The following is a 23,095-nucleotide window of genomic DNA, read 5'->3' on the forward strand; positions in this document are numbered from 1 at the left end:
TAGCTTGGTTTACATGAGTAGGCAAGCAAACAAAGAAACTGAAGATTTATGCTTAACAGTTATGATTTTTAATTATTTATAGTTTATATGCATTGATGTTTAGCCTACATGTGTGTCTTTGTGAAAGGGTTGGATCCCCTGGTACTAGAGTTACAGATAGTTGTGAGCTGCTATGTGGATGCTGGGAATTGAACTCCGGTCGTCTGGAAGAGCAGCCAGTGCTCTCAACTGCTGAGCCATTTCACCAGCCCGGAAGTTATGAACCTTCTTTGAAACGAGAGCCTAAACACTGTTGACATAGGAGGACTCATTTTTGACACAGAAATTAATCACATGACAGAGTTACTTTTCAACTACAGGGGAAACTGAGCCAGGTGTATGTGGTCACACTTATATCAGCTCTTGGATGCAGTATTGGTTCAAAGTTAACCTTGGCTGTAAAGCAAGTTCGGGGCTAACCGCCATCAACATCACTTTCTTTCAGTTAGTTCATAAATTATTTTTTAGACATTTTATTAGTTCATATTAATACAGCCTCCTGGTCCTAATTTTAGAGTTTTCTCTGAATTCATCTGTCATTGGCAATTTGTTATCCTTAAATGTTTTAAATTTTATTCTTTCTCTCTCTCTCTCTCTTAGTTTTTCGAGACAGGATTTCTCAGTGTAGCCTTGGCTGTCCTGGACGCCCTCACTCTGTAGACTAGGCTGGCCTCGAACTCACAGAGATAGGCCTGCCTCTGCCTCCCCGAGTGCTGGGATCACAGGCGTGCGCCACCTTATTATCATTTACGTGTGTGTTTATAGTGACCCCTGAATGGGGGTCACCCAGGCAGGGTGCTGCGCAATTTGCCCCCTCTGGTTCCGGAAGGAGGGGGTTCGCTAACGCCTGGTCTCCGCCCCTGCGAGCCGCTGTAAGGCTCGCCGACACAGCGCCACCTCGAGGCGAGCCCGGGTAAGGAGCGAGGAGGCGGGTGGAAGCAGCCGCTGGGTCATGCGCAGAGCGACGCACCGGTCCAGCGCCTCCTGCGCAGTGACCCACCCGCCCACAGCCGAGGGCACCACGCAGGGGCGGGACAGCAGGCGGCCTGGGTCCCCATTGGTCAAAGGTAAGCAGAAGGAGGCGGGGCAGCCACGTGCCCCGACTTCCTATTGGCTAGCGGCGAGGAGACGGAGGCGGAGCCGGGCGGCGCGCGCTCCGAGGCGTGCGGCCTGACGGGCGTGTAACGGCCGTTGGGCGACCTGAGGAGCGGATTTGCCGCTCGTGCGGACGCGGTGGGCGCCGTCAGCATCCCGGGGTGAGGGGGTTCGCCGCCCGCCTCCAGGCCCGAGTAAGTTCTTCTCGGTGGCTCCCCGCCGAGGCGGCGGCCCCCGCCCCTCGCTCCGCAGCGCCGGGAAAGCCCGGGAGAGCCGGGAACCGAGCTTCGTCGGGGCTGTGGGGCGTGGGGGGGCGGGAGGGCGGAGACCCTGGGCGAGCGGGGCGCATGCGCAGACGGGCCGAGCCGTGAGGCCGTCCCGGTCCCCTCGCCGGCTGCGTTTCCCGGGTTACGGTCCCCTCACGCCCGCCGGGGTCCCCGACGCCTCCGCTCGGCGCCTCGCTCTCCCCGTGGTCACTCGCTCCGCGGCAGTGTCCCTGCCGCCCTCGTAGAGCCCGCGGGGACACCCGGGCCCAGTTGTCACCACTCGGCGAGCGGAGGGGACCTCCCACGGGGGGTCGGGAGCGGAAGGGCGCCGGGGTGGTGGCGCCGGGGAGCCCTTCCCGCCGAGGGGGCGGAGGGCGCCCGGGGACGGCCCAGGCCCCGGCCCGGAGCTTAGCTGCCGCATCCAGCGCGGAGAAGCTTAGCGATGCCCCCAGACCCACCCCCACCCCCCGAGACTAGCTGAGGCCAAAGGTCAGTGGTGTCGAAGTTAAGGAACCCGGCTTCAGCCCTGGGGTGATTCGAAAATTCAGCGTATTCAAAGTCTGGTCTCACAGTATTGGAGCCCTGGACTGGAGTGAGTCGGGAAGGTCAGACCGTGTGTGTTTGCTGTTGTTGAAAAACTGAGCCTTAAATAAGCGAGGCAGGCACTCCGCTACTGATCTGTGTCCTCTGCCCTCCCGTCCTCCCTCTTTCCTTTTTTTAGGTCTTGCTGTGTAGTCCAGGCTGGCCTGGAATTTTCTTGTCTGTATAGCCCCAGGCTGGGCTTTTGTTGTTCTTTTTAGAGACAAGGTCTCACTATGTAGACCAGAGTGGTTCTGAACTCATGGAGATCCTGCTTTCTTTGTCTCCTTTGCTGTAATTAAATATGTGCTCCACCATATCCGGCCCAGGCCGTCTTGAAATCACGTTAAGTTTGCCTTAGCCTCCAATAGTGTTGAGATTGCAGGCTTTCACATGACCAGTAGTTCTTCTTTAACTCGATATCCCCCCAAACCTTTCTCTGTGTATAGGTTTGGCTGTCCCGAACTCACTTTGTAGACTTGGCTGATCTGAACTTACTCTGTAGACCAGGCTGACCTCGAACTCGCAGAGATCCATCTGTTCCTGCCTCTGCCTCCTGATTGCTGGAACTAAAGGTGTGTCCCATCACTGTCTGGCAATACCATACATTTCTAACCTGCTTCACAGAGCCAGGCATAGTCCCTACTCAGGAAATTTAGGGCTTCTTACACTGCCGCTCTCTCTTTTTCTTCTTTAATGTTCAGTGAGGTTTTGCCTGTGGGTGTATGTGTGTTAGAAGTCCTGGAGCCAGTTACCGACAGTTATGAGCTGTCATGTGGATGCTGGGAATTGAACCTGGGTCCTCTGGACCACTCCCCCCCCCCGCCCCCCCTCTCCCCCCGCGTTTCTTTGTTTGTTTGGTTTTAGTTTTGTTTTTGTTGTGAGACAGAGTTTCTCTGTGTCGCCTTGGCTGTCCTGGACTCATTTGTAGACAGGCTGGACTCCAGCTCACAGAGATCTGCCTGCCTCTGCCTCCCTGAGTGGTGGGATCACAGGGGAGTGACACCACACCCAGCCAATCTGCCACTCTTGGTAACTTTTTTTTGCCTGGAAAATTTTTATGAGATCTTGAGTGTTTACATATATTAAATGTGTACACAAATCAAGCATTTGCTGATAAGTGATGAAGAAACTTACTTTAAAACAATTATTTGAAGCTTGGTATAGTAGCCCATGCTTGCAGTCTCAGCACTCAGGAAACTGAGGCAGGAGAATTGCCTGGGATTAAATGCCAGCCTGGTCTACATATTGAGTTCTAGCCAGGGCTGAATAACAAGACTCTAACTCAAAATAAGAAAACGATTTTTTGGTATGTGTGTAATTTTTCACTTATTAAAGATAAAAATCTAACTTTCATATTAGTGAGGTGTGTGTTTTTAACATAATTAAATGTTTCTAAGAGTGGTGATCCATGCCTATATTGTCAGCACTTGGAAGATAGAAGCTTGAGATTAATCCTTGGCTACATATCAAATGCTAGGCCAGCTGGGGCTACCTGAAACTGTCTCAGAAACCAAAAGAAATCTGGCTAAGTGATACTGCAGGATACAGGCCATCTTCAACATTTACTAGGCTAACTGGCCCACAGATCACTAGGGATTGTCTGGTTCCTGCCATCTCAGTGTGTAGGAGCGCTGAGATTACAGATGAGCTATTGTCCTGGCTTTACATGTTCTAGGGATTTGAACTCAAGGACTCTTGGCATGACTGGTAAGTGCTTTACCGCTAAGCTATCTCCCAGTGCAAACCTTTTTTTCTTGTTTGGTTTGGTGTGCTGTTTTCTTTTTAAAGATTTATTTAACTTAGTGTATGTGTGCACAAGCACACACTTGTGGAGTTTGTGTAGAGTTCAGATGTGAGCCTTAGACCCTTTGAAGCTGGAGGTGCGGACAGTTGGGAGCTGCCTGACGTGGGTTCTGAGAAAGGAGCTTCCGGCAGTGAGCACTCTTAACTTGACTTGTCTCTCTGAACCTGATTTGATGGGTTTTATTTGTTTGTTTTTGTCTTCCGAGTCAGGGTTTCTCTGTGTTAAGAGCCCTGTAGTTAAGAGACTACAATCTGGACTTGATTTGTAGTCCATAAATTATTAGCTCATAAATTATTTTTTAGACATCCAGACTTTATTAGTTCCTATTAATACAGCCTCCTGGTCCTAATTTTAGAGTTTTCTCTGAATTCATCTGTCATTGGCAATTTGTTATCCTTAAATGTTTTAAATTTTATTCTCTCTTTCTCTCTCTCCCTTGGTTTTTCGAGACAGGATTTCTCAGTGTAGCCTTGGCTGCCCTGGACGCACTCACTCTGTAGACCAGGCTGGCCTCGAACTCACAGAGATAGGCCTGCCTCTGCCTCCCCGAGTGCTGGGATCACAGGCGTGCGCCGCCGTGCCCATCTTGATGTTTTAAGACAGGGTCTCACTGTGTAGTTCAGGGTTAGCGTCCATCGTGCTGGTTTACAGCCTAAAAAATTTCTAGTTGCTCATCTGATTCTGAGCTTGTTAAGAAAAAGTCTGAGAGGTGGGGTGGGGGGAAAAGTCAAGAATAACTTGTTTTCTGTGGCTTCTTCTTTTTTTTTAAGTGTACTTTATTTTATGTGCATTGGTGTTTTTCCTGCATGTATGTCTGTGTGAGGGTGTCAGATCTTGGAGCTATAGACAGTCATGAGCTGCCATGTGAGCACTAGGAATTGAATGGCTGAGCCATTTCTCCAGCCCTATGGTTTTTTTCTAAAAAACAGTAACAACGTAACAAGTAACATGATAACCCAATCCTCTAGTCCCAGAATTTGTGAACTAGAGGCAAGCCAGCTTCTACTACATAGTGAGTTCACTGCCTACCTACTAGGGCTACACAGGGTTTGAGAGAAAAAAAAAAAAAAAAAAAAAGCCGGACACAGTTGTTCTGCAAGCCTGTAATCAGCCTCTTCCCTGCCTGTCGAAACCTGTGGGTTGCAACCCCTTTGTGGGGGTCTAATGACTCTTTCACAGGGTTCAAATATCAGATATCCTTCATTTCAGATATTTATTATGATTCATAACAGCAAGCTCACAGTTATGAAGTAGCAACAAAATAATTTTATGGTTGGAGGTCAGCACAGCACGAGGAGCTGTATTAAAGGGTGGTAGCATTAGGAAGGTTGAGACCCATTGCTCTGGATCATGGTTCTGACAATGTAGACGGTGTAGTTTTTGAGAGGTATGTGATTACAGACATAAATTTATTGGTTTTTAATATGTCCCAAGGTTGTTCGCTGTAGCATCTAACCCCTAAATACTTTGAGCATCCTGAAAAGAAAGATTATCTGTAAAGCAGTTACTCTCTATTCCCTGCCTGCTTAGCTCTTATCTCTGTGAAGTTAGCTATTCTAGACATTTCATAGGACTGGGACCATGCAACCTGTGGCTGTTGGTGTTTATCCTCATTTATCATAATGTTGTTCCGGTGCACATTGTGCAGGTACATGGAGGGGCCATTGGTCAGCCTCGGGTGTTCTTAAGAGTCATCTTGTTGAGACAGGCTTTCAGTGGGATGTGAGACTCACTGCTGGAGCTTGGGTAGCTGGCCAGTGAGAAACACTCTACCTCTCCCGTGCTGGGATTATAGGCATGTGCCACCATGCCTAGCTTTTTATGTAGATGCTAGGGATGGAACACAGGTCTTCATGCTTGCACAGCAAGCACTGTATTATTCTAGTCCCCTCATTTCCTTTTGTGTATGTGTAGGATGTAGATTCACATGTACATGTTTGTCTGCATACATGTGCATGTATATAAGTGGATGCATGGACACGTGCACATGGAGGTTAAAGGTTGATGGTGGCGATCTTCCTCCATCACTCTCTAGCTTTTTATTATTATTATTATTATTTATTTTTCTCTCTAGCTTTTTAAAAGATTTGTATTCTTCTATCATATATTATGTCCTGACTGCAGTTTTTCCTTCCTCCCCCACCTCCCCTCAGACAGGAGCAGGCCTCCCAGGGACATCAACCACACATGGCATAACAAGCTCCAGTAAGACCAGGCACATGCCATCACATCAAGGCTGGACAAGGCAACCCATAGAAGGAATAGGGTCCCACAAACAGGCAAAAAGAGTCAGAGGGGGCCCCTGCTCCCGCTGTTAGGAATCCAAACAAAAACACCAAGTACTCAGTCATAACATATATGCAGAGAACCCAGGTCAGTCCCTACGGGCTCCTGATCTCTGGGAGCCTTCATGAATCCCAGTGGATTATGTGGCTGTGTTCTTGTAGTGTCTCTGACCCCTCTGGTTCCTCCCATCTTTCCTTTCCTCCTCCAGGATCTCTACAGGATCTCTAGCTCACTTCTTTTTGTTGCCAAATGATACCATTTTACAGTTATACCATATTTATCCATCATATCTATTTGATGGGCTTGGGGTTGCTTGTACTTTTTGATATGCAGTTATTTACTTTTTGTAAATAATGCTGTTACAGATGTTCACAGGCAAGTTTTTGAATAAATATATGCATTTCTTTGAATATACTATTGGTGTTCTATATCTGCATAGTGAACCAATCATTGACTGAAAATGCGCAGTGAAGAGAAGAACTGTATCTATACTGAATAGTTACCTGACTTTGTCATTATTCCCCAAGCAACACAGTAAAGCAAATACTATATTGCAGTAGGCATGATAAGTACTCTGGATATGATGCTCTGGTTTTTCTGGACAGGGTTCTCAGTAGCCCAGCCCTGGCCTTGGACTCCTTGATTCTCCCACCTTTACCTTCCAAGTGCTGGGATCACAAGTGTATATCACTATACTCAGCCTATTTTTTGTTGTTGTTTTTATGATGGAGTATTGCTAGTTTGCCCTGGCTGGCCTTAAAGTTCTGACCTCAAGTGTTTCTTTGTGCCTTAAGCTTTCTCAATAGTTAAGAGTGGTCTGTTACCCAGTCTCTAAGATGATGGTTTAAAATGTACAGGTAGATATGTACAGATGTTATATGCAAGTGCTGTACCATTCCACCTAAGGAGTGTGAGCATCTGAATTTTGCTGTCTGAGGCATTCCTGAAATTAGTTCTAAATGGATACAGGAGACCATTCTACAGAAGGACCACTGGGTTCCTAAATATAAAGGCTCAGTCTTACAGGCAACTCAAGTTCTCCTTTTGTCACTCTGTTCTTTTGAACTTGAAAATGTCTCAGAATCTGCTATTGCTACTGTTTGGTTATTCTTTTTGTTTTTACTTTACTTTATATGAATGGGTCTCACTATGTAGCCTGGACTGGTTTCAAACTAGCAATAGTAGTGCCTCAGCTTCCCCAGTGATGGAACTACAGGTATGCAGCAACATACTTGGCCCTTTCATTTTTTTATTTAAAGAATGACAAAATGGATCTGGTATTTTGTTCCTAGTACTGGACATGGGAAACAGAAAAACGATTAAAAGTTCAAAGTCAAGCTGGGTAGGAGGCAGAGGCAGGCAGATAATCTGTGAGTTCGAGGCCAGCCTAGTCTACAAAGCAAGTCCAGGACAACCAGTGCTACACAGAGAAACCCGGTCTCAAAAAAGAAAAAGTTTCAAAAGTTCAAAGTGAGCCTGAGCTTCATAGCAAGACCCTTTGTAAAAAAAAAAAAAAAAAAAATATATATATATATATGCTTTGACTTTTTAACAAACCTACTTTAATTTAGTGTTCTTAAAGTGCTTCTACTTCCCTTCCAACTCCCCCCTCCCAACACTGGGTAAGAGAGAAAGAAGGTTAGTGGGGACTGGGACAGAGTTTTCTTTGCTACTTCCTGCTGGATAGGGTCGTAGGATTCTTTTGGGGACAATACCAGTATCAGTCATCAAGAAATCCAGAAGTCCAGATAACCAGCAAATCAGCAAACAGCAAACGCAGCAGCAGGGCGAACCAGCAGCAAGCAGTCCTCCTCCAAGCAGCTGCACCATCTTCCTCTGGGCTGTCATATTTATACCCCTGTAAGTCCTCAGAAGTCAACTGATTCCAGCTGGCAAAGACACTCCACATAAGATACTTAACAGGTGTGGACAAACTAAAATCCCCAACTTAGAATTATAACAAAAACATGTTTACATATCATAAACCAAAATGACTGCAACAGTAACAGGCGAAAGAAGAGGCCCAATGAAAGGGTAGTTTTGATATTGACCAGAAACATCACCAACAGGTGGGTGATTATCCTGTATCATTAACTCACCGGCCATCAGTTGAATAGCTAGCCATAAATTGGTATCAGGTAACTAGTCGTAAGTTGAAGATTTTGTTGATGTTGATTCTTGAGAGTTTTTGGGTTTTGTTTTATGTATATGATGTTGTTTTGCCTGCATGTGTGTCTGTGCACCGTGTGCGTGCAGTACACAAAGAGCCTGGAAGAGGGCATCAAGTCTCCTGGAACTGCGGTTAAAACTGGTTGTTTGGAGGTCCTAGATGGGTGCTGGGAACCAACCCAGGTCCCCTGAGAGCGCAGCTAGTACCCACTGAGCCGTCTTTCCATCCTGTTTGTTTTAGAGACAAAGAGCTCAGGCTAACCAGGGACTTTCAGTCTTCCTGTTTCTGCTTCCTGAGTGCTAAATTGATGCTTTTATGAAGTGTGGTTTTAGAACATGGTCACAGTATGTTATTGCATACAATGAGTTGATGACCCTTGGGTTGTTGTTGCTAAGACAGAACTGTAGAGGTCAGCAAAGTACATTAATTAGTACCATATAACCACCTTTTTTTTTTCTTTCAGAATTGAATTTTACCTCTAAGAATTATATTCTGAATTCCTGTCCTGATTTTTGTTTTCCTAACAAAGGCATTAAAAACTTAACAGGTAACTGTGTACTTAGGGCTGATACGTTTGTAGTCTTGAGTCCACCATATTAGTGCTTCTGCAAATCTAAACAGTGCAGCTTATGAAATGATCTTAAAAAAATTTTATTTACAAAAGAAAATTCTTACTTTGGCAGGCAGAGAGGCAGATGATCTCTGTGAGTGTGAGGCCAGCCTGGTCTACAAAGAGTCTAGGACAGCCAAGGCTACACAGAGAAACCCCAAAAACAAAAAGAGAATTCTCAGTTGGGTGTAATGGTATATGTCTTAAATTCCATCACCACGTAGTACCTAGAATAGTCTTAACCTATGTCTCCCAAATACTAGCTTCAAAGGAGTGTTCTACCTGACACAGTTTGCTTATTTATTTGTTTTGTTGTTTTGTTTTGTTTTGAGTTTTTTTGTTTGGTGTAGGAGAACCAGAGACAGGGAAATTACTGCAGGTTCAAGGCCAATTTGGGCTATAGAGCTAGACTTTTTTTTTTTTCTGATTAAATATATAAATTTATTAAGGGGTTCCAAGGAGGCTTGCCTCTTTGTCAGAAAACAAACTAGCAGGGCTGGTGAGATGGCTCATTGGGTAAAAGTGTAGTCTGAATTCTATACCTTGAATCCATGCAAAGGTGGAAGGAGGGAATGACTCCACAAGCCTGCCCTTGTGGGAAGAGGATCACAAGTTCGAGGTCATTTTTAGCTGCAGGAGTGAGTTTGAGGCCAGCCTGGCATAAGTGAGTCTCTTTTTTTGCCCCTATCCCCTAAGTTTTTAAGTATGAGTACTTTAAGAGACAGAGACTGTCTTAAGAAAAAACTATGTTGGAACTGGGAGCTGGCTGTAAAAACATGAGAAACTGGATTTTGATCTCCAGTAGGCTCAACAGTTCCATCTCTAACTACCCAGTGCTTGGGAGGAAAAGGATATGGAGACAAAGATCCCCAGAGCTCACTGGCCAGCCAGTCCAGCTGAATCTGTACTCCTGTTTAGTTAAAGAGACACTGCTTCAAAAAATGTGGTAGACGACACCTGGTGTCCACCTCTGGCCTCCATGGGTGGGTGAGATGGTTACCGTGTAAAGGCCCTTGTCCCAAGCCCAACAGCCCAAGCTTGATTCCTAGTATACACATGGCAGAAATGGAGAACTGATTCTGCAGAGTTTGCCCTCTCACTTCCACAGGTGCACTATTGTGCACACATACAGTAAATAAATGTTATTCTGTCTTTATGTGTTTATTTGTTTGTTTTGAGACAGATTTTGTTGTTGTTGTAGCCCTGGTTGTCCTGGAATTTACTCTGTAGACTAGGCTTGCCTAAACTCTCAAATGAACCTGCCTGTTTCCCGTGTGCTGGGATCAAAGGCGTGTGCCACTACTACCCAGCTTTAATATGTATACACACACATTAGTTGTATGTATGTGTATAGGTGTGTACATGTGAAATGTGAAGGCAGGTACCCCTGAAGTCCTTGGAGCTGGATGTATAAGGGGGTTGTGATCTGCCTGACATGGTGCTTAGAACTGAATGTAGGTCCTCTGCAAGAATAGCACACTGTCTAAACCACCAAGCCGTCTTTCCAGCCCCTTTTGTTTGTTTTTTGAGGTGTGGATCACTTTTTTTTTTGTTTGAGACAAGGTCTCTCTCTGTGTAGCTCTGGTGGTCCTGGAACTCTATATAGAACCAGGCTGACCTCAAACTTACAGAATCTACCTGCCTCTGCCTCCCTGTTCCTCCACCTCCTGAGTGCTGGGATTAAAGGTGTTTGCCACTACACCGGGCACATGTTTTCTTTTTGAAAATACCCTTAAAAAAATTTTTTTTTTGGTCACTATCTATTATATGTGGGTGTTTGATCTGGATAGTTTTTTTGTTTGTGTGTGTGTGTGTGTGTGTGTGTGTGTACGTGTACCTACTGCCACCAGAGACCAGAAGAGGGTGTTGGATTCCTAGTTATAGGTAGTTGTGAGCCACCAAGGGAAGGCTGGGAATTGAACCTGTATCCTTTGAAAGAACAGCTGGAACTCCTGTTTTTTTAATAAAATACTTCATGTGCATTAGTGTTTTACCTACATGTAAGCCTGTGAGGGCATCATATTCTTTGGAACTTGAGTTACAGACAGTTGTGAACTGCCATGTGTGGGTGCTGGGAATTGAACCTGGGTCCTCTAGGAAGAATATTCAGTGTTCTTAACCACTGAGCCAACTCTCCAGCCTCCAGCCTCCAGCAGCTGGTATTCTTAGCTGGCTAAGCAATCTCTCTAGCCATAAAATATTCTTCAATGGGAAAATACTTGCTGTATGATATGTTATTGTAAAATAGATATTTTCTTCTCTTTTGTTGCATATTGATAAAATAGCCTTAGAATCTTCAAAATGAGACGTATCTTTTCATATGCTGCTGAGTTGACTTGTTTGCTCAAAGGCCCTGGGTAGTTTTTGTAGGGTTTTGTTTAATTTGTTTTGGGGGCGTTGTTAGCCAGGGTTATTCTGGCTGCCTGTCAGATTTCTACTCCTTTTGATATGGCAGTAGAACTTTATGGGCAGTCTTGGTGAACAAATCATTACAAAAACATATCCCCACTAACACCAAGCTCCTCCTAATTATTTTAGAAGTAAAGCCCTCTTATTATTATTTTAGCTTTTTATAGTACCTAAGAAATCTGATTAGTATGGTACTTAAGTCTTCCAGTCATATTTGAGACAGTTCTTCTTTGGCTAAATTCTGCTTTTGTGTAAATTGGTTTTTCCCAACCAAGTTTCTTGGCAAATCCTTTATAACATGGGTTTATTGTTTCTGGCTTTTTCATCAGTAGCAAACCTGGGAGTGGGGCTATTTGAAGCTCTACACAACTTATTTGCCTTTTCCCTACGCATCTCTTTATCTATGTCCTTTATAATCCTTTTTCCCTGTTTTCTGTTTAGTTTGAGACACTCTCATTCCTTAGTACAGGATGGCCTCAGATTTGTGGTAATCCTGCCTCAGTTTCCCAAATGTAGGATTATAGGTATGCGGTACCATAGCTGGCTGTAATATCTTTGTAATAAGCTCATACTTTATTTTTTTGAAACAGGTTCTGGTTTACCTGGAATTCAATGTGTAAACTGGGCTAGCCTTGAATTTGTGGTAATTCTCCTGTCTCTGGCTCCATGTGCTGGAATTACAGATGTGTATCATCACGCCTAATTTAAACTAGGAAATGTAAAGATTCCTTGAGTTCTAGCAAAATAAATCAAACTAGGAGGGTGTCATGGACTATTGGTTTATAACTAGTTGATAAGAAGCATGGGTAAAACAAGCTGGGAGTTAGGGTAGCATTGGGAGTGGGCCAGTTAGAATACCCCACCACACATGCACACACACACACAAGAGTCTGATGCCAGAAGCATAGAGGGTTAGGAGGAAACTGAACTTGTTTCTTCTTATATCAAGGGTTGTTTTTATTTGTTTGTTTGTTTGTTTTTTAATTCCAGCCAATGGGAACTGAGTTAGAGATATTTTTTTAATTAAATGTTTATTTTTTATATTAATTACAGTTTATACAGATACTTTTTTAAAAGCATCTGGAAAGTCTGACTGGTTACTCTTTCATTCTGCAGTTGTCTCAGGTAACTGATGGCCATGCAAGAAAAATATCCAAATGACAGGTCTCCTCATGCTGCTTCACCAGGTGAGTGGTCTTCCGTGTATTGAATTTTGGCTTCTGCTGTTTCAGAGAGAGAAACACAGAGAGATATGTAGGTGTGTGCTCTTGTGCATGTGGAGTCTAGAGGCTAACTGTTTTGTCTTTGAGACATAGTTCCGAGTGAAATCAGGGAAGAATAAACAGCATGAATCACAGGCTTCTACTCATGTGCTACTCTGTCAAGATTGGAATTCTTGAGCCATCTCTTACTTTGTCACAAGAGACCTGGGAATTTATCTCTAGAATGGATTGACAAGCTTTTGAAAGGTCAATAGACATACAGTGTAGGTATATGAAGTATGTATGCTAAGCATACACACCTAGAGTGATGGGATTTACTAGAGGAAGCAAATTTAAGATCAGAATAGTAAAATAACTTGATTTTTTTTGAAGTATTTGTCAGGAAATGACATTTTTTAAAATTCAACTTAAATGTACGATTTATTTAACTTGAAAGCCTTACAGTACCTGGCTCACAGTAGACAGCTGGTACATGTTTATGGTATCCTCTTAGGTTTGTTTTCTTCAGTTTTATTTGCGTGCATGTGCCGTGGAGGTCAGGTAGCAACTCTCAAGAGTTGTTCTCTCCTGCCACCGTGTGGGATCTGGGGATCAAACTCAGATTGCCATGGTTGTACCCAAGTGCTTCTACTCCTGAGACTTTTTGTTGGCCAGCTTGCTTCTCGTACACAGTAGGCATCATGATAAGCGTCCAGATAACTTCCAGTTCATTCAGTGGTTATATGCTATCTTATAGGTAAATTTAATAGTGATCACATAGGTGGTGCAAGTATTTGCAAGAAAGCAATTCCTGACAAAGTTCCCTGCCTTTTTAATGGTGTCTTCAGTAGCATGTCTTTCAGATTAATAATGGTCTTTAAAACAACCCAAGCACATACACACAAAAGGGTTTTGTTTGGTTTGGTGCTGGTAACAGGGTCTTGGGGTCCTGGCTGACCTGGAATTCACTATATGGACCAGTCTGATCTTAGACTTGAGGTAATTACTGTATGCCACCACACCTAGCTATACAGAAGCTGCTGGTAGGACATGTGACTTAAGGACAAGCTGGTCTGAAACTCCATTTTTAGCCAGGGATGACCTTAAGTCCTGATCCTTCTGCCTCCACTTCCTAAGTGCAGGGATTATAGGTGTGAGGTATCATACCCAGGTACGAAAATATAGTTTAAGTAACTCACATGGGACACACTCGCAGAACACACACTAAAATATACCAGATAAAGTGGGCATGATGGTACAGTTTTAATCCCAGCACTCAGGAAGCAGAAGTGAATCTCTTGCATTTGAGCCTAGCCTGGTCTACAGAGCTAGTTCCAGGCCAGCCAAGGCTACACAGAGAAACCTGTGTAAAAAAAGGGGGGGGGGGGAGAGGAAAAAAAGATAATTTCAAGTTAGACTATAAACCCGCCACAGAGGGCCTCTGAAAGGCTCTGCCCTGCAGACTATCAAAGCAGATGCTGAGACTTATGGCCAACTGTTGGGCAGAGTGCATGGAATCTTATGAAAGAAGTGGTAAATAGTAAGAGCTGGAGAGGACAGGAACTCCACAAGGAGAGCAACAGAACCAGAAAATTTGAACACAGGGGTCTTTCCAGAGACTCACACTCCAACCAAGTAGCATGCATGGAGATAACCTAGAACCCCTGCACAGATGTAGCCCATGGCACTTCAGTGTCCAAGTGGGTTCCATAGTAATGGGAAGAAGGACTGCCTCTGACATGAACTGATTGGCCTGCTCTTTGATCACCTCCCCCTGAGGGAGGAGCAGCCTTACCAGGCCACAGAAGATGACAATGCAGCCACTCACGATGAGATCTGATAGACTAAGATCAGAATGAAGGAGAGGGGGATCTCCCCTATCAGTGGACTTAGGGAGGGGCATGCCTGAAGAAGGGGGAGGAAAGGTGGGATTAGGAGGGAAGAAGAAAGGGGTTTATGGGGGGATACAAAATGAATAAAGTATAGCTAATAAAAGTTTTAAAAAAAGATAATTTCAAGTTAGACTATAACAAAGATAGTAGGAGTCCTTAGAAAAAGGCTGCCTTCAGGAGAAACTAAAGGTATGTATTGGAAATAGAAGGTGACGGTAGGGAAGAAAAGGGGTAAAAGTGGCAGAAGCACTAAGCCTGAAAGAAGGAAGGTAATTTGTGTTAAGAGATCATTTGCCTGCTTCTAGACCAAACAGTCTAAAGAACCATATCTTCCATGGTTTAATTTTGGTATAAATTAAATGGAGGATAAGTAGCTGCTGGTGCATTTGTTTATGTGGATTTTCAGATACAACTTTAAACATTCACAGTGGTTTAAAAAAATAATCTAAGTGTAAGCTGAGCAAGATGTGTGCATCCCACACGCATCTCTTGGGAGACAGGTAGATCCCAGGTTCAAGGCCACCCCTCAGCTGTGTGTGCAATTCTGAACTTCCCTCAAAAGAGAAATAATATAGTTGAGGTTTTTTGTTTGTTTTGGTGTTGCTAAGCTTTGAGCCCTGAGCTTTAAAGATGTAAGACAAGCGTTCTACCACTGAGCTACAAAGAAAGAAAAGAAAAAATAAACAAGTGAGAAAAACAAGCCAGTACTGGGAGTACACACCCGTAACACCTATAGCACCCACACCTGAAGCCAAGCCAGGAGGGTCTAGAATTTGAAGGCATAGGTAGGTGACATTGTCTCAAAAACAAAAGTTATTTGGATTTAAGTTTTTTCTTTTAATGAAGTATGTATGTATGTGTGTGAGTATATGTACATGAGTGCAGAGGCCAGGCCAGGCCATGCTCGAAGAAGGTGCCAGTCCCCCTACAGCTGAAGTCACAGGTAGTTTGAGCTACCCAAAGTGCTAGGAGCTGAACTTAGGTCCTCATGGAGAGCAGTATGTGCTCTTAACCACTGTCCATGGCATGTTGATTTTAAAATCGTAATCGAACATATCTACTAGAATATACTTTGAAGTCAACTCCTTTTTCTTTCTGCTCAAAATTAAGTGTTTTCTTTAAATTTTTACATTAAAAAGGGTTTTAAAAAAGATTTTATGTGTTTGAATGTTCTGTCTGCATGTATGTCTGTGTATCAAGTACATGCATGATGCCCTCAGAGGCCGGAAGAGAACATCAGATCCAGTGGAACTGGAGTTACAGATGTTTGTGAGCTGGCATGTAAGTGCTAAGCATCAAATATGGGTCCCCTGGAAGAGCTGCCAGTGCTCTAAATTCCTGAGCCATCTCCAGCCTCTTACCTTGTTTCTTTGTATTGTCCTCAAGATCCCTCCCTCCCTCCCTCCCTTCCTCCTTCCTTTTTTTGAGACAGTATCTCACTATGCAACAGTCTAGACTGGAACTTGATGTATAGCCCTGGTTTAAACCTTGAACTCAAAGAGATGCCTATATCTGCTGGGACTGAAGGCATGTATCACCACACCTGGCTCACTTTAAACTCTTGTTGTTTGTTTGTTTTGTTTTGTTGTTTTGTTTTGTTTTTAGACAGGGTTTCTCTGTATAGCCTTAGTTGTCTTGGACTCACTCTGTGGGCCAGCCTGCCCTTGAACTCACAGAGATCCACCATGCCTGATTTACCTGTATTGCCCTCTAGAGGGTACCTTTGTTCAGACTAGCAATAGTTTTCAATAAGGAACTGAAACGCCTGTTTCTATGTGCGGCCTTGGGAAGTGTAGGATAATTCACACATCACTGTGACTGAATGAGGGTTGCTACTGGTATTTAGTTTATAGACAACAGGGATATTAAACCATTCTGTGATGTGTAGAACTACATAGGCTATACATTCAAGGATAGTTTTGCTCAGAATGTTAACAGCTATAACGGGAATTTTTGGACCCACCAGCAGTTTAAATAAAGACATGCAGACTTACTAATATTGAAAAGCTTATGCCCATAGCTGGGCAGACTCTCAGCTAGCTCATCTAACTTATCCCAAATGTTCTAGCCCATCACCCACCACGTGACTGGCTCATCATCTCTCTGTTCCTCTTCATGTCCTGTCTCCATGTCAAATCTCTGAGACTGATTTCTTCTACCAGAGTCTCTCTCCTGCCCAGCCATTGGCTGTCAGCTCTGCTCTTTACTAAAACCAGTCAGATACAATTGTAGATTGCCTTAGACAGGTAAGGAAGAGACCAGTGATGGGCCATAGCTCTCTGCCAGTATGGAGTTAACAATTGAACACACAGAAAAGCACCTTCACACTGTGCACCCCAGCAAACAGCACCCCTGAGAAGCCATGTAAAGGAAAGTGCGTAGATACTGGATCTGGATTTGTATGCTATAGCTGTCTTCTGTAAACTCAATGAAGTATTGTGGCTTCAAGTTTTCAGGAAAGCGCGTGTGTGTGTGTGTGTGGTGAGGCAGGACTTGCAAAAAGAAAGAAAGAAAAGGAAAGAAGGAACAAAACAAACTCTCCAAAGATGACTGTTGAGACAGGGTCCTCTAGGTAGCCTTAACCAGCCTGGAAATAGCTATGTTAATGTGCCTGTCATTGTACTTCTGTCTTCCAAGTATGGGATTACAGGTGTGTGTCACCTGCCAGGCTTCTTGGTAGGTCTTATTTCTGTCTTACAGCATTCTCATGTTTCGTGTTACTTCCATTAAAAATCAGCTATTTCAGCTGAGCCTGATGGCACACACCTGTAATCCCAGTACTCAGAAGGCTGAGGTAGGTAGATTGCCATGAGTTTGGAACCAGCCTGTGCTACAGAGTAGTAAGCATGTCTCAAGAAATCAAAACATGCTTTTAAATCCCAGAATCAAGAAGCAAAGACTGATTGCCATGAGTTTGAGGCCGACCTAGTTGGCATGCATAGCAAGTGCCAGGTTAACCATAACTTCATCGTGAGCCCCTGTCTCAAAACAAACAAACAAACAAAAACAAATAGCAACAATAATAAAACTGAATAACAAAAATAAATCAAGTAGCTCATAGTAGCTGAAATGGGCCTGAGAATGAGAAAGGTGTGGGTTGCTGCTGTCTTACCGGTTTAAATGACTTTTTAAAAGTACTTCTTTGAAGTGGTTATTGCTAGGCTTTTAAAATGCAGTTTCTCATTTGCTGTGGACATAACCATTTAAAAAAAAATCCCCGTAGGGTTTTTCTTGTACTACTTTGTTAGCAGTCAACCTGTTGGGAATGTTTTATTGCTGTTGAGGTTTTAAGAACTACATTGCATTATCAGGATAGTGCATGCTTAGAGTGTGAATCTACTGCAACTTTCTGTGTTGTTGTAATAAGGTGTTTTATATGCAGGTAGGTATAACTGAGGTAGAAGAATGTAGCTGCAGGTGTTTAGTTCATTACTCCATGCTTTTGTCATACAGGGCTAATGACACAACTAGATTAAGTACCAGTTCTCTGAAAAGGGGCTATCTTGGGAAATCTTGAGCCTCAGCAATGTGGATAGACAGTAAAGGAATTACATGTGAACTCCCCTAAATAGAAATTTACTGGCTTTACCCCCCCCCCAAAAAAAAGTACTTTATTGAGTTTCATCAATTGTTCACACTAAAGTGAAAAATGCTTCTCTTATAGGTTCCAATGTGATTCAAAAAGGCAATTCTTTGGGAACTGAATGGCAGACACCAGTTATCTCAGAGGCCTTTAGGAGCCGCTTCAGCCGCTGCCCAAGTATAGCTGACAGTGGGGACACAGCCATTGGAACGTCATGCTCAGACATTGCAGAGGGTAAGGTTGAATTTGTGATTTGATTGTCAACATATGTTGTCATTTTCAGTTTGAATCCCTCATATACTGTCATTTACAGAATGATCATAAGGCAGGCTATTCAGTCATAGAATCTGAATAACCATAACTAATCTCAAGTTTATTTCTTAATATCACCAAATTTACTGTCTTACTATGGTGTGAGTACACCGACCTGTTTTTTTAGTTTTTTTGTTTGTTTGTTTGTTTGTTTTTTTTAATGGTTCTAGAGATTGGGCCTGGAGCCTCACACATGCTGGACAGATGTTTTGCCATTCAGACATAGCCCTGTTTTTTTTCATTCATAGCCTCTTTTCCCTTCTTTAATCTAGGCCTGTTTGTGCTCTTCCCATTCTCAGTTGTGCTGCTAGCTCTTCCAGTTTTACTATTATATATGTTCCAGTAATCCTACAAGACTTTCTCCACCCCCTTTCCATTTCTGGTTACCTTTCATATAACATTTTTTTGTCTTTAATATCTTTGCTACTTGTTTTTTCACTTATGGGCCAACTGCCTATCAGTACTTTACAAGGCATTTAGATGGGTCATAGAAGTTAGAAGATCTAATGATAATAATTACTATTTATGGGGCCAGGCCTTTAATCCCAGAATTTGGGATCAGAGGCAGGCAGATCTCTTGAGTTCAAGGCCAGCCTGGTTTGGTTTACTGAGTTCAGGACAACCAAAGCTATATATTAAGATCCTGTCTCATAAAAACAAACAAACTAGGGTCTGGTTAGATGGCTCAGAGGTTAAGAGCACTGGCTGCTCTTCCAAAGGTCCTGAATTCAATTTCCAGCAACCACATGGTAGCTCATAATCATCTATAATGAGATCTGGTGCCCTCTTCTGGCCTGCTGGCATGTGTACATGCAGAATTCTGTATAAATAAACAAACAAACAAAAAATAACCTAAAAATTATTCAATGGGGCTGAAGTGATGACTTAACTGTTGCTCTTCTAAAGGATCCAAGTTTATTTCCTAGCACCCACATTAGGTAGCTCACAACAATTTATAACTTCATGTGGTACACTTGTATACATTCAGGCAAAACACACTTATGACTAAAATAATGGTGTTTATTATCTTTTGGTTTTTTGGAATGGTATCTTGTATAGACCAGGCTGTCTTTGAACTTGCTGTGTAGTCAGGAATAACCTGATCTTCCTGATTCCATCTCCCAAGTGCTTGTATTACAGGTGTGTGCCACCATGGCCAGTTCTTAATAAAAAATAAAATAAAGCAGGAATGGTAGCACACTGGCCAGCTTGGGCTGCATAGTAAGACCCTGCTTCCAAAAACAACAACAAGAACAACAACTCTGTGCGCGTGTGTTTGCATGTGTGTCTGTCACTGAAAATGTAGAAAAATTACAATCTTTATACATAGCTGATAGGAACATAGAATGTTGTAGCTGCACTTAGGGTGGTAGTGCAAGTCTTTAATCCCAGCAGAAGCTGGTGGATCTCTGTGAGTTCAAGGTCAGCCTTGAAGTATAAATCAACCCGGACTATAAATCAAGTCCGGGACAGCCAGGGCTACCCAGAGAAATGCTATCTCACCCCACCGTCAAATGTTGTAGTTGCTTTGGAAAAGTAATCTGGCAATTCCTAAAAAGATTAAATATAAAGATTTTTTTCCCTTCTTTGAGATAAGGGCTCATGTATTCCAGCTTTGCCTCAAACTCTGTATAGCTAAAATGACCCTGAACTTCTGGTTCTCCTCCAGGCATGTGCCATCACCATGCCTAGGAATCAAACCCAGGGATTCATGCGTGCTAGACAAGTATTCTACCAACTGAGCTATATCCCCCTGAAGATAAATTTTTAAATTAATAATTATATTTTAGGTATATATACAAGAGAAATGAAAACATGTACATGAATGTTCATAGCAGCCTTATTCATAATAAGCAAAAAGTAGGAACACATTCACAGATGATGAATGAATGACCAAAAAAATTGTTGTATATCCATATAAGACCTTAGAATAAAACAAATAAAGTACTCATGTGGCTTGAATTTGGTGGACTATGAAAGCATAAGCAAAGTTAATAATAAACAATAAAATACCAAAGATTTATACTCTATAGTTTTGTTTTTTAACAATTCTTTTTTTGTGTGTATGTGTGTATTTCGCCTGTGATCACATGCTATGGTGCAGTGTGACAGTCAAAGGTCAGTTTATGGCAGTCAGTTCTCTCCACCATATGAGTCCTAGGGAACTCAGGTTGTTAGGCTTGGCAGTGAAGGCTTGGGGTTAAGTGCCCTCATCCACGGAGCCATCTTACAGGCCTGGTTCATTGGTTTGTTTGCTGAGACAGTCTTGTGTATTTTAAACTAGCCTCCACCTTGCTATGTGGCTGAGAATACTTCTCAACCTTCTGCCTCCACCTCCTAAGTGTTGGGATTATGGGGCTTCATCATGTACAGGTTCATATAACAAAACTATTCAGTGTCTTTTTGTGGAGTACAGGAGGATTATTGACCCTCTAGTACCACAGCCTTATACATACTACGCAAGTGCTCTGCCACTGAGCTAAATCTCTAGCCTTAGTGGTTTCCTACGTGAGTACTTGCCTGAAATGGCCAGAATAGATGAGCTCACAGAGTCGATTAGTGAGATACTTATATATTCCAGTATTCTACCTGCATGCCAGAGAGGGTACCAGATCTCATTATAGATGGTTGCTAGCCACCAGGTGATTGCTGGCAATTGAACTCAGGACCTCTGCTCTGGAAGAACAGACAGTGCTCTTAACCACTGAGCCATCTCTCCAGCCCCAATTAGTGGTTTCTTAATACTGGGGAAGTTGAGGGTAGTGAAGGATTGACTGTTAAAGGATAAGAGGTTTCTTTCTGGAATAATAAAATACAACTTGAAGTGATAGTTACACAGTTTTGTATATAAACATTTCAAGTGAGTGAATTGTATTGTATGGGAATAATATCTCAGTTGTTTGTGTTTTAATGGGGTTTTGTATAGCAGTGCAAGTCTTTGACCCCAGCTCTCGGGAAGCAGAGTCAGAAGGGTCAGTTTTGAGGCAGGCAGAATGATTCGGCAATGGAGGTGCTTGCTACCAAGCCTGAGGAGAGCTCCATGAACTAAATGGTTGAAGGAGAAAACCGACCCCCATAAGTTGTCTGTCCTCTAACTTCCTACAGATGCACTGTGATGTGTGTGAGTACAAGCACGTATATAAACACATTATTTTTTTCTTTTTACAAATGTAAGTGTTTTTTTTTTTAAATTAAGTTTGAGGTTAGCCTGGGTTACTTTGTAGACTTATGTTTGAATAAAACAAGCAAAGAAGAGGGCTCAGTACTTGGCCACTGTGCATGATCGCCTGAGTTGTGTGTCCCTGCCATCTGTCTCTGTCTTTTTCTCCCTGTCTCTTTGTCTTTCTGTTTCTATCTCTTTGTGTCTCTGTCTCTCTGTTTCTCTGTCACACACATACACACTCTTTCAGAAAATTTAAAGGAGAACAAGGATGTTAAAATCTGTTTAATTTTTAGTGGGGCTGTGGCAAATTGCTTGCCCTGAGTTTAACTTCCAGCACCATACAAACACACAAAGTTTCTCTTTTGTTTTGTATTTGCTTGCTATAAAGTCTTGGTGTCGCTCTCTCTTTCTCCCTCTCCCTCTCTCCCTTTTCTTCCTTTTCTCTTGTCCTTCCTCCTTCCTTCATTCCTACCTTTCTTTCCTTCTTTCTTCCTCCCTCCCGTTCTTCCCCTTCCCTCCCTTTCTTTCTTTCCTTCCTTCTGTTCTTCCTTTGAGTCTCATTTATCCCAGGCTGTTCTAGAACTTACTGTGTAGCCAAAGATGGCCTTGAACCTCTGATCTTCCTACCTCTACTTTCTGATTATTGCATGTACTGCAATACCTAATTTAAGCAGGATTAGAGATTGAACCCAGAACTACATGAACACCGGACAAGCACGTGAGCTCTACCCCCTGAGCCTACAGCTCTCTGGCTCAGCCAGAATGCCTGGACAACAAGCCTCAAGGATTCTCCTGTTTGTGTTTTCCCAGCACTGCAATGGAAGGCTGTCTTGCTCAGATTTTACATGGAGCTGCTAATTAAACTTAGGTCTCCATACTTTCCACAGCAAGTACTTTTTCATCTAAACTATCTCCCCCAGCCTAGTTTTCTGCCTCCGTCCACTGCCAAGACAGGGTTTCTTTGTGTATCCCTGGCTGTCCTGTCACTCTGTAGACCAGGCTGGCCTGGAACTAACAGAGATCCACCTGCTGTGCTGTCACCACCTAGCACCTAGAATAGTCTCTCTCTCTCTCTCTCTCTCTTTAGATTTTACTTATTTGTTTTTGTGTATGAGTGCTCTATCTGCATGTGTGCCTGCATGCCAGAAGAGGGCAGTAGAGGGTATAGATGATTGTGAGCCACCGTGTGGTTGCTGGGAGTTGAACTCAGGACCTGGAAGAGCAGACAGTGCTCTTAACCACTGAACCATCTCTCCAGCCTCAGCCCCCTAGAATAGTCTTAACCTGTGTCTCCCAAATACTAAGATCACAGGAGTGTTCTACTTGACAGTTTACTTATTTATCTTTTGTTGTTGTTTTGTTTTCAGTTTTTTGTTTGGTATGGAAGAGCCAGAGACAGGAAAATTACTGCAGGTTGAAGGCGAGCTTGGGCTATAGCTCAACTTTTTTTGGTGTTGTTGAGCAGATTAAATAAATACATAAATTTATTAAGGGGTTCCAAGGGAGGAATGTACCATAGCAAGCCTCTTTATCAAAAAACAAACAAGCAGGGCTGGTGAGATGGCTCTTTGGGTAAAAGTGCAAATCCATGCAAAGGTGGAAAGAGGGAATGACTCCACAATGCTGCCCTCTTTTCTTCCATACATGCACTGTGGCACATATACCTACAAACACATTATGTA

At 43.2% G+C, this 23,095-nt stretch overlaps 1 protein-coding gene and 1 non-coding gene across 3 annotated transcripts in view; both read left to right on the forward strand.

The window, feature by feature from the left end:
* Positions 1 to 1,184: 1,184 nt before the first annotated feature.
* The window catches only part of Cep85 (centrosomal protein 85), a 41,543-nt gene continuing 19,632 nt past the window's right edge, over positions 1,185 to 23,095 (forward strand). Inside the window, exons 1-3 of one of the 2 annotated variants that reach the window (XM_021643395.2) lie at positions 1,185 to 1,328; positions 12,378 to 12,448; positions 18,020 to 18,172. In XM_021643395.2, coding sequence (XP_021499070.1) covers positions 12,394 to 12,448; positions 18,020 to 18,172 — 208 coding nt within the window. In that variant the 5' untranslated portion in view covers positions 1,185 to 1,328; positions 12,378 to 12,393. Of the gene's footprint in view, positions 1,329 to 8,653; positions 8,790 to 12,377; positions 12,449 to 18,019; positions 18,173 to 23,095 lie in introns of those variants that run through there. The other variant, XM_060379339.1, reaches the window with a different exon arrangement.
* Positions 17,504 to 17,626, forward strand: LOC132653321 (small nucleolar RNA SNORA32). The gene has a single exon (XR_009591090.1). It is a non-coding gene; the product is annotated as a small nucleolar RNA SNORA32 (small nucleolar RNA).

Source organism: Meriones unguiculatus, chromosome 3, assembly GCF_030254825.1.
Source record: "Meriones unguiculatus strain TT.TT164.6M chromosome 3, Bangor_MerUng_6.1, whole genome shotgun sequence".
In the NCBI taxonomy this organism is placed as follows: domain Eukaryota; kingdom Metazoa; phylum Chordata; class Mammalia; order Rodentia; family Muridae; genus Meriones; species Meriones unguiculatus.